The sequence below is a fragment of the Salvelinus namaycush genome, chromosome 10, assembly GCF_016432855.1.
Source record: "Salvelinus namaycush isolate Seneca chromosome 10, SaNama_1.0, whole genome shotgun sequence".
Classification (NCBI taxonomy): Eukaryota; Metazoa; Chordata; class Actinopteri; order Salmoniformes; family Salmonidae; genus Salvelinus; species Salvelinus namaycush.
Window position 1 is genome coordinate 27,027,351 of NC_052316.1, and position 11,883 is coordinate 27,039,233.

Below are 11,883 nucleotides of genomic sequence, written 5' to 3' on the forward strand. Positions count from 1 at the left end.
TGAACCCTGTTGAGAAGCTGAGTGGCGTTCAGTCAGTGGTTAGTGTCTGTGTCGTGTCTGTGCTGTCTGTGTGGATCTTGTTGGTGTGTGGAATGAGGTTTTAGTTTAGTAATAATGTAGGTAAACTAGAGGAGAATGAGAACATCACAACATTTTGCCTTCACCCTTCCTATCCTCCTCACCTTTGTATAGTTCCAGAGGTTACTCTAATGTAGCATAACCCTTTGCAGACCAAAAGCATACACAGAAGCCAGGCTGGATCTGATTTCTACAGGCATAAGACTGGGAGATGTGTGTTTGTGCTATGTGTTAGGCTAGTTGGCCAATTTAAACCACTGTTCAAATGTTGTCATAGAGAAGGATCCGTAAGAAAGCATCTGTCCAACATCTGTTCCTGAGTTGTGTTATCAGGCTACTCAGTTTGATACACTGTTCTCCAAAACAACCAGGCTCTCATACACATTGTAGTTACAAGTTATTAGACTCCAGACCTGTAAAAAGTGATCCAGTTTTATGTCCTGCTAATGAAAGACAACAAAGACACACTCCCTCATATATTTTCAGTGATGGGGAAATAATTATAATTTAAAAAATTGGCCTGCAGAATATGAATAACTGTGTTCTTTGTTTATCTAACTGTGACGCTGTCTCTCTGTGAGCAATGACCTGCTGGTGCACTAGCCAGCTGTTTGGTACTGTACATGTCTGTATCTATACAGTATAATATCCCTGTTATCCTTGTGTCATAGTGTTCCCTGGTGTGGAGTCAGTCCTTGGTATGCGGTTTAGACGTGGTTCAGGGGTCAAGTGTGTACTGTCACTACTACTACTTCATGGATATAAGATTGTTTATGTTAATTTATTCACGTATTAGATAATTTATTTGTTAATGTCTTTAACTTGTGAGTTGGGACCCCCTCTCTGTCCCCAGCCTCTCTAATCACTTTTGATAATATATTATGCACTACCTTTTCTATATTTTCCCTCTGATTATTTGATTCTTGACTCGTTTTCACCCTACCAGTTAGTCAGCTGATTCAATGCAGACACGGTTTGGGCAACGACCTATTTTGCTCAATTTAATCACTCATGAAAGATTCAGTTCTGCCGAACTTCTACCGATTTATAATTCTACCAGATTATTTTATTTTTTCATAATGACTTATTTAAGAAATTGTGTGAGGAGGCGTTGGTCTTAGGTTTTTCTATGTGAATGAAGCAGTATTCTAATATGTTCTAATGTATTCATAGGGGGTCCTGTTGTCTTTCAGTCTCTCCGTCAACTGAAAGAAGGAAGAAGTGCCACAGGGTACTGTGCTATGATGATTGGCTCTAGAGAAAATGGTGGCCAAAAAACGATGAGCAACCGTTCAAAGCAAATGAAGGATCGTCATTAAGCCCCCACCCTGTTTGTACTTTGTCCCGGTGGCCTCGGCTCTCGTGGTGTGGTTGGTGTTGTGCTCAGAACAGAACAGAGCTCTCTTGTACTTTGTCACCATTGACATGTAACACGACTCCTTGTGCTGTTTGTTGAGTAATGGGTCCTATTTTATAAGTTGAACACTGTTACTTTGTATGTGTGTGTCTTTGTTTTTGTAAGAATCATATTTATTTCACTATTTTTGTAGACAAATAACTATTTGATTTTGATTGTATTTTTCTATTTCAATAGATTATTATTATTATTATTATTATTACACACATTTTAGTTCCCCTAATATTCTAATTATGTCTAGAAGCAGGGCTCTGTTGAAAGACAAAAATAAACAAAAGATTTGAACAAATAATTATGTAATTGATGTATCAATATATAACTGTTTTAATATATCAATATGGTTAATATACAAGTACACATTTACACCTTTTATTTGAAGGAAGGAAACATTGAGGGTTCTATTATATTCATGGAAGACACTTGAGATTCTCCCCCTGTTGCATCGAGGCCCGCGGTGCCTCTCCTCATAGATGCTCTGAAACTTGAATATAACACATTTTGAAAGGCTGATTAACCTCGAATATGTGTTGTGACGTGCAATACTGTTTCTAATGTTTGTATAAAAAGTAAAAATTACAGTGTAAACCTTTTTAATGCAGATTTATTTTTTTCATTGCATATTTTGCAGATTTCTGATTCACAGTGTCATTTTTTACTGTCAGAAAAGAAACCCCTTTTTTTCATTGCAACTATTTTTCAATCCAGATATCTTTGTACTGATGTAAATGATTGTAGTTATTTTGGATAGTGTTTTGCTACCAAAAGGAGAGAATTTTTCATGCATATTTCTATTTCATTTAATTTTATTCCGTTTTTTTTTTTTAATAGAAGCAGAATACTTGGAATAATTTTTCATATTATATATCATTGATATTATTTTGTATTTTTATGTGGAAATATATATAATTTTAAGATGCCAATTGCTAAGGTATTATTTTTATTTGAATTATTTTTAAGCTAAATCTTTGTAATATTGTTAAAGTAACTCATTTCTAAATCAGAGTTTGTGTATGAATTCACAAAAGAGGTTTATGAGGTGTTCGGATTGTAATTATTACTCAATGGTTCTTTGATATGCAAAATTAATATCATGTCGATTTTAATTTTTGTTTTGTATTTAAATGGAGTGTTGATTACAATCTGTTTTCTTTCATTTCCTGAATAAATAAAGACCCATTCTGTTCAGACACAACATGCCTGCCTTTTTCCTCTGTGTTTGTCAAAAGGCTTTGCCTATTGTTTAGGATGACATTGCTTTTGCTTAGGTATACTTTGACTTCACTCTACAGGGAGAAATGACCCTCTGCTTACTAGCCTAACTGTACAAGGAGTCCTGTAGTTGTATGTCTGAATAGGAGTGTAGTGAGTGATATGAATCATTATATGCCTCCTCTTTAGAACAGCGACTATTCTTGAGAAGTTCTTAAATGCATTTTAGACCCGGACAGAGGCTGGGCTCCCCTGTGACTAGTAAATATATGGCCAGGGTCATTGTGCAGTCAATATGGTAAACTGCTTAGCACAGCAAGCATCCTGGGAGAGTATGGGAGTGAGGCGAGGGAAGGGTAGATTCAGAGTAAATGGATTTGGAGATCTGTTTTGACAGGTGGCCAGATGTGACTATTACCAGGGTAAAGGTGGCCGTCATTTGCACACTCAGAACACCTGCCTGTGCTTCCTCGGAGAGATTGTGTGTCACTAGCCAAACACCAGCCAGGAGCCCATCCTACAGCACCCCAATACCAAAGGCCCCATACCATAACATAGCCATCCTCCTCACAGTCCTAAAATAAAGGAAACACCAATATAAAGTGTATTAATAGGGCGTTGGGCCACCACGAGCCAGAACAGCTTCGATGCACCTTGGCATAGATTCTACAAGTGTCTGGAACTCTATTGGAGGGATGTGACAACATTCTTCCATGGGAAATTCCATAATTTGGTGTTTTGTTAACTGTTGTCTAAGGCGCCGCTCAAGAATCTCAAATAAATGTTCAATTGGGTTGTGATCTGGTGACTGAGATGGCCATGGCATATGGTTTACATAATTGTCATGCTCATCAAACCATTCAGTGACCACCCATCCCTGTGGATGGGGCATTGTTAATCTATGGGGGCATAGTCATGGTAGCCAAAATAATGGCCTGCCCAGAATTTTATATATGACCCTAAGTATGATGGGATGTTAATTGCTTAATTAACAACACCTGTGTGGAAGGACCTGCTTCCAATATACTTTGCATTCCTCATTTACTCAAGTGTTCCCATTATTCTTTCAGTTACCTGTAGTTTTAGTGCATATGCAGTATACCGCCATCTAGAGGCTAAATATTGCTATTGCTGCAACTTCTCAGTTGCAAAAAAAAATTCTGAATGATCATGCTGTTACAAGAATCACACTCCAGAATGAAGTATGATGTCAGGAGTTGACTCTTTAATGTGGACTGGTGGAAAGGGTGTGTATTCAGGCCTACACTCTGAACTTATGAAGTCAGTCCTTGAGTTGGTGATAGTTGTTTTGCTTTGTGGAAAGTTTATAACGAGACAGAGGAAGTGGATGAGGGAGAAAGAGGGAGGGGTGTGAGTGAAACAGAGAGGGGGAGGTTTGAATGACTCTAGGGAGGCTACTATTACAAATCAAGACTCTGAGAGGGAGCAGAGAGACAGAGGGAGCCCTACACAAATGTTTGACCGAGCCCTACAAAGACGAAGGATAGGAGAGCGAGACAGAGAGGTTGAGAAGGAGACTATGTTATCCAAGGACATTCTACTCATCTCTCATCACCAAGGATACAGTACTGTGACCAGGAAGGAGATCTGAGGATTGACACAATTATACTGATTTGAAGTTGTTCAAGCAGTCAACAAGAGGAGCAGCTCGCAACCTGTGGTAAGAGCATTCAGCTGGCAAACGTAACATCTGCATGTTTCTTAATACCATACATACAGTATGCCAGTGCTATGATCACTCACATTATAATAAAATAAAACTAATGTTCTTTACTTTGGGGTATAAGTTATTGGATGGGCCATACATTTTTTGAATAGATCAGAGACGCTGGCATGCTATTTCACTCTCATCATCTCAAAATAACAACCTCAGCTGGTCATCACCTTTGTCTTAATTGAAGCAATAAGGCCTGAGGGGGTGTGGTATATGTCCAATATATCACGGCTAAGGGCTGTTTTTATGCACAATGCAACGTGGAGTGCCTGGACACAGCCGTTAGCCGTGTTATATTGGCCATATATCAAACCCCTGAGGTGCTTTATTGCTATTATAAATGTTTTACACACGTAATTAGAGCAGTTAAAATAAATGTTTTACACACGTAATTAGAGCAGTTAAAATAAATGTTTTGTCATACCCTTGGTATACGGTTTGATATTCCCCGTCTGTCACCCAATCAGCATTCAGGTCTCAAACCACCCAGGTAATAATTTTCATTTTAGCATGTTTACCAATTAAAATAATGGCACTATGCTTTTAAGAATGTGTGAGTTCTGTCCTTTCTTTCTGTGTGTGTGAGCGTGTGTATGCCCAGGTGAACATTTTGTCTCTGTGTGTGAGAATGCATGCATCTGAGAGTAGAGCAGGGTCAGTGCTTTAATGATGGGTAGGTCCCAGTCATGACATCATCCCTGCTGGGCAGAAATGGTGGGTGGGGATTCTCCCTCAGAGGGCCTTTCTCACACTGGCTATGCTGAGTTCATTACAGTATTACCCTCAAATCGAAAAACATGTTCCACCGAGAGCGGCTGCCTTTAACGTAAATAGCCCTAATTAATTATGGGGGGCCAGGGGGTATCTATTTCACAGTGCTGGCTGAGCTTATGTAGTATGTGAATTTGTGTGTGTATGTTCATTGGGGGGCCTTTGTGTGTGTGTGTGTGTGTGTGTGTGTGTGTGTGTGTGTGTGTGTGTGTGTGTGTGTGTGTGTGTGTGTGTGTGTGTGTGTGTGTGTGTGTGTGTGTGTGTTTGTGTGTGTGTGTGTGTGTGTGTGTGTGTGTGTGTGTGTGTGTGTGTGTGTGTGTGTGTGTGTGTGTGTGTGTGTGTGTGTTGGATTATAAAGCATTTGCATGTGTGAGAATAAAGCATTTACACAAACGATTTATATTGTGTTCCGTGGGTTGTGATTCCCCTGATCATGATCTTCAAGTCTTCCATCTTCAGGACAGAGTGTTCATTCTGTATCTCTAACATCTCACAACAAACGTTGCAGAATGTTTTTTAAACTCAACGCCATGGAAACCCAATGTTAGTTCCACTATTCCTAAACACACGTTATTGTCAGAGACACAGACGTGGAACAGATGTACAAACATACTGACACACAGAGCTAACATGCTCACGCGCAATTGCCCAGACATACTATATACACACAACAACAAAGAGCAAAATTACAGACATTAATATACTCAGATCTCACAAATATCCATAACTGTACCTGTTTGAATCTATGGTTCGGGTTTTGTTACATTACTGTATACTCGGAATGTACAAAACATTAACAACCCCTGCTCTTTCCATGACATAGACTGACCAGGTGAATCCAGGTGAAAGCTATGATCCCTCATTGATGTCACTTGCTAAATCCACTTCAATGAGTGTAGATGAAGGAGACCGCTTAAAGAATTGACACATGGATTGTGTATGTGTGCCATTCAGAGGACGAATGGGAAAATCAATATTAGGAAAGTGTTCATAATGTTTGGTACACTCAGTTATTAACTACATTATACATGCTGAAGCTGAAGATAAACTCCCGGGCATTTTCCTGTATCAAGTTGAAGCTGGGTTTCCCAAGTCGTTCAGTGCATAATGTTCAAGCCACTGAGCTATAAATTATCAAGCCGGCTAGCCAGCTAAACAGACATCTCTGCAACGCATCTGTTTAAAGTCACGTACACAAGAATGCTCAACCAATCACACGACACAACACTGGACTGGCCAAGGGCTGGCATTTGTTAGTTCGTCCATCATTCCAGTGACATTGACCATCCAGCCAACTTGACACAACTGTGGGAAGCATTAGAGTCAACATGGGCCAGCAACTCTGTGGAACGCTTTCGACACCTGGTAGAGTCCATGTCCCGATGAGTTGAGACTGTTCTGAGGGCAAAAGGGGGGGGGGGGGGGGGGGGCATTCAATACTAGGAAGGTGTTCCTAATGTTTGGTACACTCAGTGTATATTAACTACATTATACATGCTGAAGCTGAAGATACACTCCCGGGCATTTTTCCACAGCATTTTTCCACAGCTGCCAACCATTACCGCCATACATGCATATTGTTTACAGTATAATTACGATAGAGAATGAAATATAATTACTGTTATGAAGCATGTCTAACAACACTTGTGAAGTCAATTATGTTTCCATGTGGTGTGTAACTAAGTGTCTAACTTCATCTGTATGATTTAAGCCTTATGACCTATCATGTTTCGCCAAATGGTATCCAGCTACAGTATGGTATCTAGCTACAGTATGGTACCTAGCTACAGTATGGTATCCAGCTACAGTATGGTACCTAGCTACAGTATGGTATCCAGCTACAGTATGGTATCTAGCTACAGTATGGTATCTAGCTACAGTATGGTATCCAGCTACAGTATGGTATCTAGCTACAGTATGGTACCTAGCTACAGTATGGTATCTAGCTACAGTATGGTATCCAGCTACAGTATGGTATCTAGCTACAGTATGGTACCTAGCTACAGTATGGTATCCAGCTACAGTATGGTATCTAGCTACACTATGGTATCTAGCTACAGTATGGTATCCAGCTACTGTATGGTATCTAGCTACAGTATGGTATCCAGCTACAGTATGGTATCCAGCTACAGTATGGTATCTAGCTACAGTATGGTATCTAGCTACAGTATGGTATCTAGCTACAGTATTGGTTCCAGGGGAGAAAGGTTTCCATGATGTGGTCTCTTATATCCCATCCATACAGTCACTTGATGACCCCTGGTTTGCTGCCCAGTCATTACAGAACCAAAGTTACCTTTCTTTCGCTCTCTTTCTAAACCATAATTTATCTCATTGCTAAGTGCAATCGTCAACTCTTTCAATAACATGATTGTTATTGTGTTCTATCAATGTTTCTTAGATCCAAGAGCAGATAACATGGCTGTGTTTCTGTGCGAGTCTGTGTCCAGAGGGTTATTTCAGCCTTGGGTTGCTCTGACATAGTTGTTCTGGCTGTTGTGTCATAACTAAGGAATGCATTGACAAAATGGAATTGGCTTGGAAGTGAGGCAAATGCTTCTCTCACTGCTGCAGCCGCTAACACATTAATGCGACTGGGGGGGCTGACAACAGAGAGGAAGAGAAAAAGAGAGTCCAAAACGCAGCGTTGTCCATTAGGACCCACATCTGGCGCTGTGGCTGTAGTTTGGCAGGAGAGAGGTGCGGTGCGTGATCTTGATTCCTTCATATGTTATTTTACAGGGGAATCTGCTGTGTTTTATAGTGCTGTGTCTAATGCTTATTATTTTAGCAGGTTCCTGTGTTTAGTCCCTCCGACCTTATCTCAGTCTGTCTGTTGGAGAGCTGGCACTAGAACATGCTCCTCTCCCGCCAGGACACTGCTGTGTTTTCATTTCTGGTCGTCTCTAATAACTGGAATCTAAACTGGGCTGTTTCTCAACTTAGAAGAAAGTTTCCAGATTTGTTAGATTAATATCCACTCAGATCATGCACACTCTGCCATTATAAGAGAATGTCACCCGTTTGTGAATGTGGTCATTTGAGGTTGTGTATCACGTACTCTACAGTAGGTCTGATGAGGTGGCGGTCGTTTTCTTTTCTCTCTCTACAGAGCTGAGGATGTGGCGATTGGTAGGCGTGGCCTTTCTGTGCCAGTGTGTGATTGGCCAGCTGCTGGAGGCCAAGGTGAGAGGAGCTCCACCTCATCTGATCTGCAGTGTTCCGGGGTTGCCAGGGACACCAGGTAAACCTGGCCCAAACGGGCCTCCAGGGGCCAACGGGAACGTAGGAATCCCAGGAAGAGACGGCAGAGATGGCAGGAGAGGAGAGAAAGGAGAGAAGGGCGGAGCAGGTACAGTACTGACCTTATCTAATTCCATAAAACATACCCACAATCAGAGGCGTCATGCCCATAAGTAGCACAGGGGCACAATAATCATTGTAAAAATATATAATCAAGTTAGAGTCGCTAGCTTGTAGAACTACTGTATTTTAGCTGGCTTGCCTGCTGGCAAGGTTAATAGACTTTAGAAAAGCAAGCAATTACTAAATGTACTGAAGTTTGCAGAGAAGCATATTTAGTTTATTTTTTTTAGTGCCACCCGTCAGGAAGATACAGACAGCTCAAGAGATCTGATTAGATATGAAGAAAAATAAACGTATTTTTAACATAGAATTAAGCATAATGATTATGGCTCTAGATTGCAGGAAAAAGCTGTTTCAGGTGAAAAATGCAAATTCTCCAACTTACAGACCGGAGACCTAGCCCCCCTCCAGATCACCCTCCCCCCCAGCCATCCTCACGTACTTTGTGCCCCCTCAGATTTTTGGGGTAGATGACGCCCCTGCACACAGTTCAAATATTGACTCCTACTGTATATTTACTTATTGTCTACTTTACCTCCACGAACACGCCATGGCCTTTTGGCAGTAAGTAAATATATAAACATTATAACGATTGCATCGAAAGACAAGTTTACACCACCAAAGATACATTTCAGTCCTTTTTAATTATCCTAACCCAAGCATTTCACAATCTGAATCTGCCCTGCAGATGGGTTTGCTTTCAGGACATTAAAGAGGCTTCAGTGATTGATGTAGAAGACAAATGGGACCCTCCAGTGATCTCTGAAATGGTGTTTATTAATCATGATCAAACTACATCAGCTACACAGCCATATTTCACCAGGGAGACCATGAGCCAGACAGAAAAAGTTACGTGATGTGTGGTTTAAATCAAAACTACCTCTACCAGGTGTTTTTCTAAGACCAAGGTTTCTATGTGTCTGAGCTTCCCAGGCAGTTCCCTTTATTTGGGGTGTGTTCATATTTGTCCCAATGGTTGGATGCCTGGTTCTCCTGCCTTTGGAGTGATCCAAAAGATAATATTTTATATGGGTCAAGGAAGCTGAAATATTTGGAAGAACAAAGTTAAATCACTGCCTCTGTTTTTTTGTTTTTATTGTCAGTGTCTGTTAGTGTCATCCAAGTGCAACACGGCTTTAAGACAAACCTTGTTTCAGATCCAATACGTACTATGTCAATGACCTGTAAATGTCAGGCTCACAGTACCTGCATTCTGCATGATGTTCTTTTATAGACCTACACATTTAAAAGGAACCTAGGCATGCAAATACCACACGGACTCTTTCTCACACACACATCAGAATAGCACACATGTTTTCACACATTCAGTACATGCATACACAAGCATCCTGTCCATTCTTTCCTAGCTCCAATACAATTATTGTGTGATGGTTTGGTTTGATACAATCCCAGATTTGACGACACTGTACAACAGTCAGTGCAGTAGTAAAACATAGATTGTGGCTGGACTCCAAGGGCGACATAATAACCGAGGATGGCTGTGAGGCACTGAGCAGTGGTGGAAAAAGTACCCAATTTTCATACTTGAGTAAAAGTATAGATATCTTAATAGAAAGTTACTCAAGTAAAAGTGAAAGTCACCCAGTAAAATACTACTTGAGTAAAAGTCTAAAAGTATTTGGTTCTAAATATACTTAAACATCAAAAGTAAAAGTCTAAATAATTTCAAATTCCTAAAATAAAGCAAACCAGACGCCACCATTTTCTTGTTTTTAAAATTTTCGGATAGCCAGCGGTACACACTAACACTCAGACATAATTTACAAACAATGCATTTGTGTTTAGTGAGTCCTCCAGATCAGAGGCAGTAGGATTGACCATGTGTTCTCTTGATAAGTGTGTTTAGTGAGTCTGCCAGATCAGAGGCAGTAGGATTGACCATGTGTTCTCTTGATAAGTGTGTTTAGTGAGTCTGCCAGATCAGAGGCAGTAGGGATGACCATGTGTTCTCTTGATAAGTGTGTGAATTTTACAATTTTTCTGTTCTGCTAAGCACTCAACATGTAACGAGTACTTTTGAGTGTCAGGAAAAATGTATGGAGTAAAAATTACATTATTTTCTTTAGGAATGTAGTGAAGTAAAAGTAAAAGTAGTCAAAAATATAAATAGTAAAGAAATTTACAGATACCCCCAAAAAACTCCTTAAATAGTTCTTTAAAGTATGTTTACTTAAGTACTTTACACCACTGGCACTGAGCCTATTCACTAATCCTTAAATAGTAGGGTTTTACATGCAGGGAATCAGCTTACTCATATTACAAATAATCCAACAATGCTGGTCAAATGTGATAATAACTGTTCAAGTATGTGTCAATGGCAATACACAGCTGGAGTTACAGTCAGTCAGAACACCAACTGTCTCCATTTCAGGGGTAAAGGGGAAAGTCGGCCCAACGGGTAAACTTGGCCAGCGGGGTGACCGGGGTCCTGGTGGGAAGAGGGGTCCTGTTGGAGAGAGCGGGGACGGGGGCCTACCGGGTCCTCCAGGGCCCCTTGGGAAGAAAGGGGACATGGGCCAGCGAGGGCCAAGGGGGATGGCAGGAGTCTGCCGGTGTGGCAGCCTGGTGCCTAAAGCAGCCTTCTCTGTGGGAATCACCAGCAGTTACCCTGCTGAGAAGGAACCTATCAAGTTCAACAAGGTCCTCTTCAATGAGGGCGGCCACTACAACCCAGAGACGGGCAAGTTCATCTGTGCCTACCCAGGCATCTACTACTTCTCCTATGACATCACACTGGCCAACAAGCATCTGGCCATCGGGCTGGTGCAGAACGGACAGTACCGCATCAAGACTTTTGACGCAAACACAGGAAACCATGACGTGGCCTCCGGGTCCTTAGTAATGTTCCTGAACCCAGAAGACGAGGTGTGGCTGGAGATCTTCTTCAAGGACCAGAATGGCCTGTTTGCAGACGCAGGGTGGTCTGACAGCCTGTTCTCTGGATTCCTGATCTATGCAGACACCAACTACCTGGACTCACTAGCAGAGGACTACGCATAGTGACTTATTACATTCAATAAAGAACTGAGAGGACTGAGTTTATAGCCTCCCCTTGATGCATTTACAGTATCTATTTCATCATGTTTTATTTATATTCTATATAAATACAGTGAGCTCCAAAAGTATTGGGACAGCTACATTTTTGTTGTTGTTGTTGTTTTGGCTCTGTATTCCCGCACATTGGATTTGAAATGATACATGAGGTTAAAGTGCAGACTGTCAACTTTAATTTGAGGGTTTTTTCTTCCATATCGGATTAACCGTTTACAAATTACAGCAGTTTTTG

General features: G+C 40.9%; 1 protein-coding gene across 1 annotated transcript; it reads left to right on the forward strand.

Annotated features, from left to right (window-relative positions):
- The first annotated feature begins 5,108 nt into the window (after window positions 1-5,108).
- On the forward strand, window positions 5,109-11,597 carry LOC120054277 (complement C1q tumor necrosis factor-related protein 7-like). The gene is made up of 3 exons (XM_039001697.1): window positions 5,109-5,112; window positions 8,323-8,562; window positions 10,969-11,597. The coding sequence occupies exons 1-3, from the start codon at window positions 5,109-5,111 to the stop codon at window positions 11,595-11,597; spliced, it is 873 nt and encodes a 290-aa protein (XP_038857625.1).
- The last annotated feature ends 286 nt before the right edge of the window (window positions 11,598-11,883 follow it).

Coding starts and splice junctions, on each gene's coding strand:
- LOC120054277 (XM_039001697.1), top strand. Junction 8,563..10,968: donor AGGAGAGAAGGGCGGAGCAG/GTACAGTACTGA, acceptor TCTCCATTTCAG/GGGTAAAGGGGAAAGTCGGC.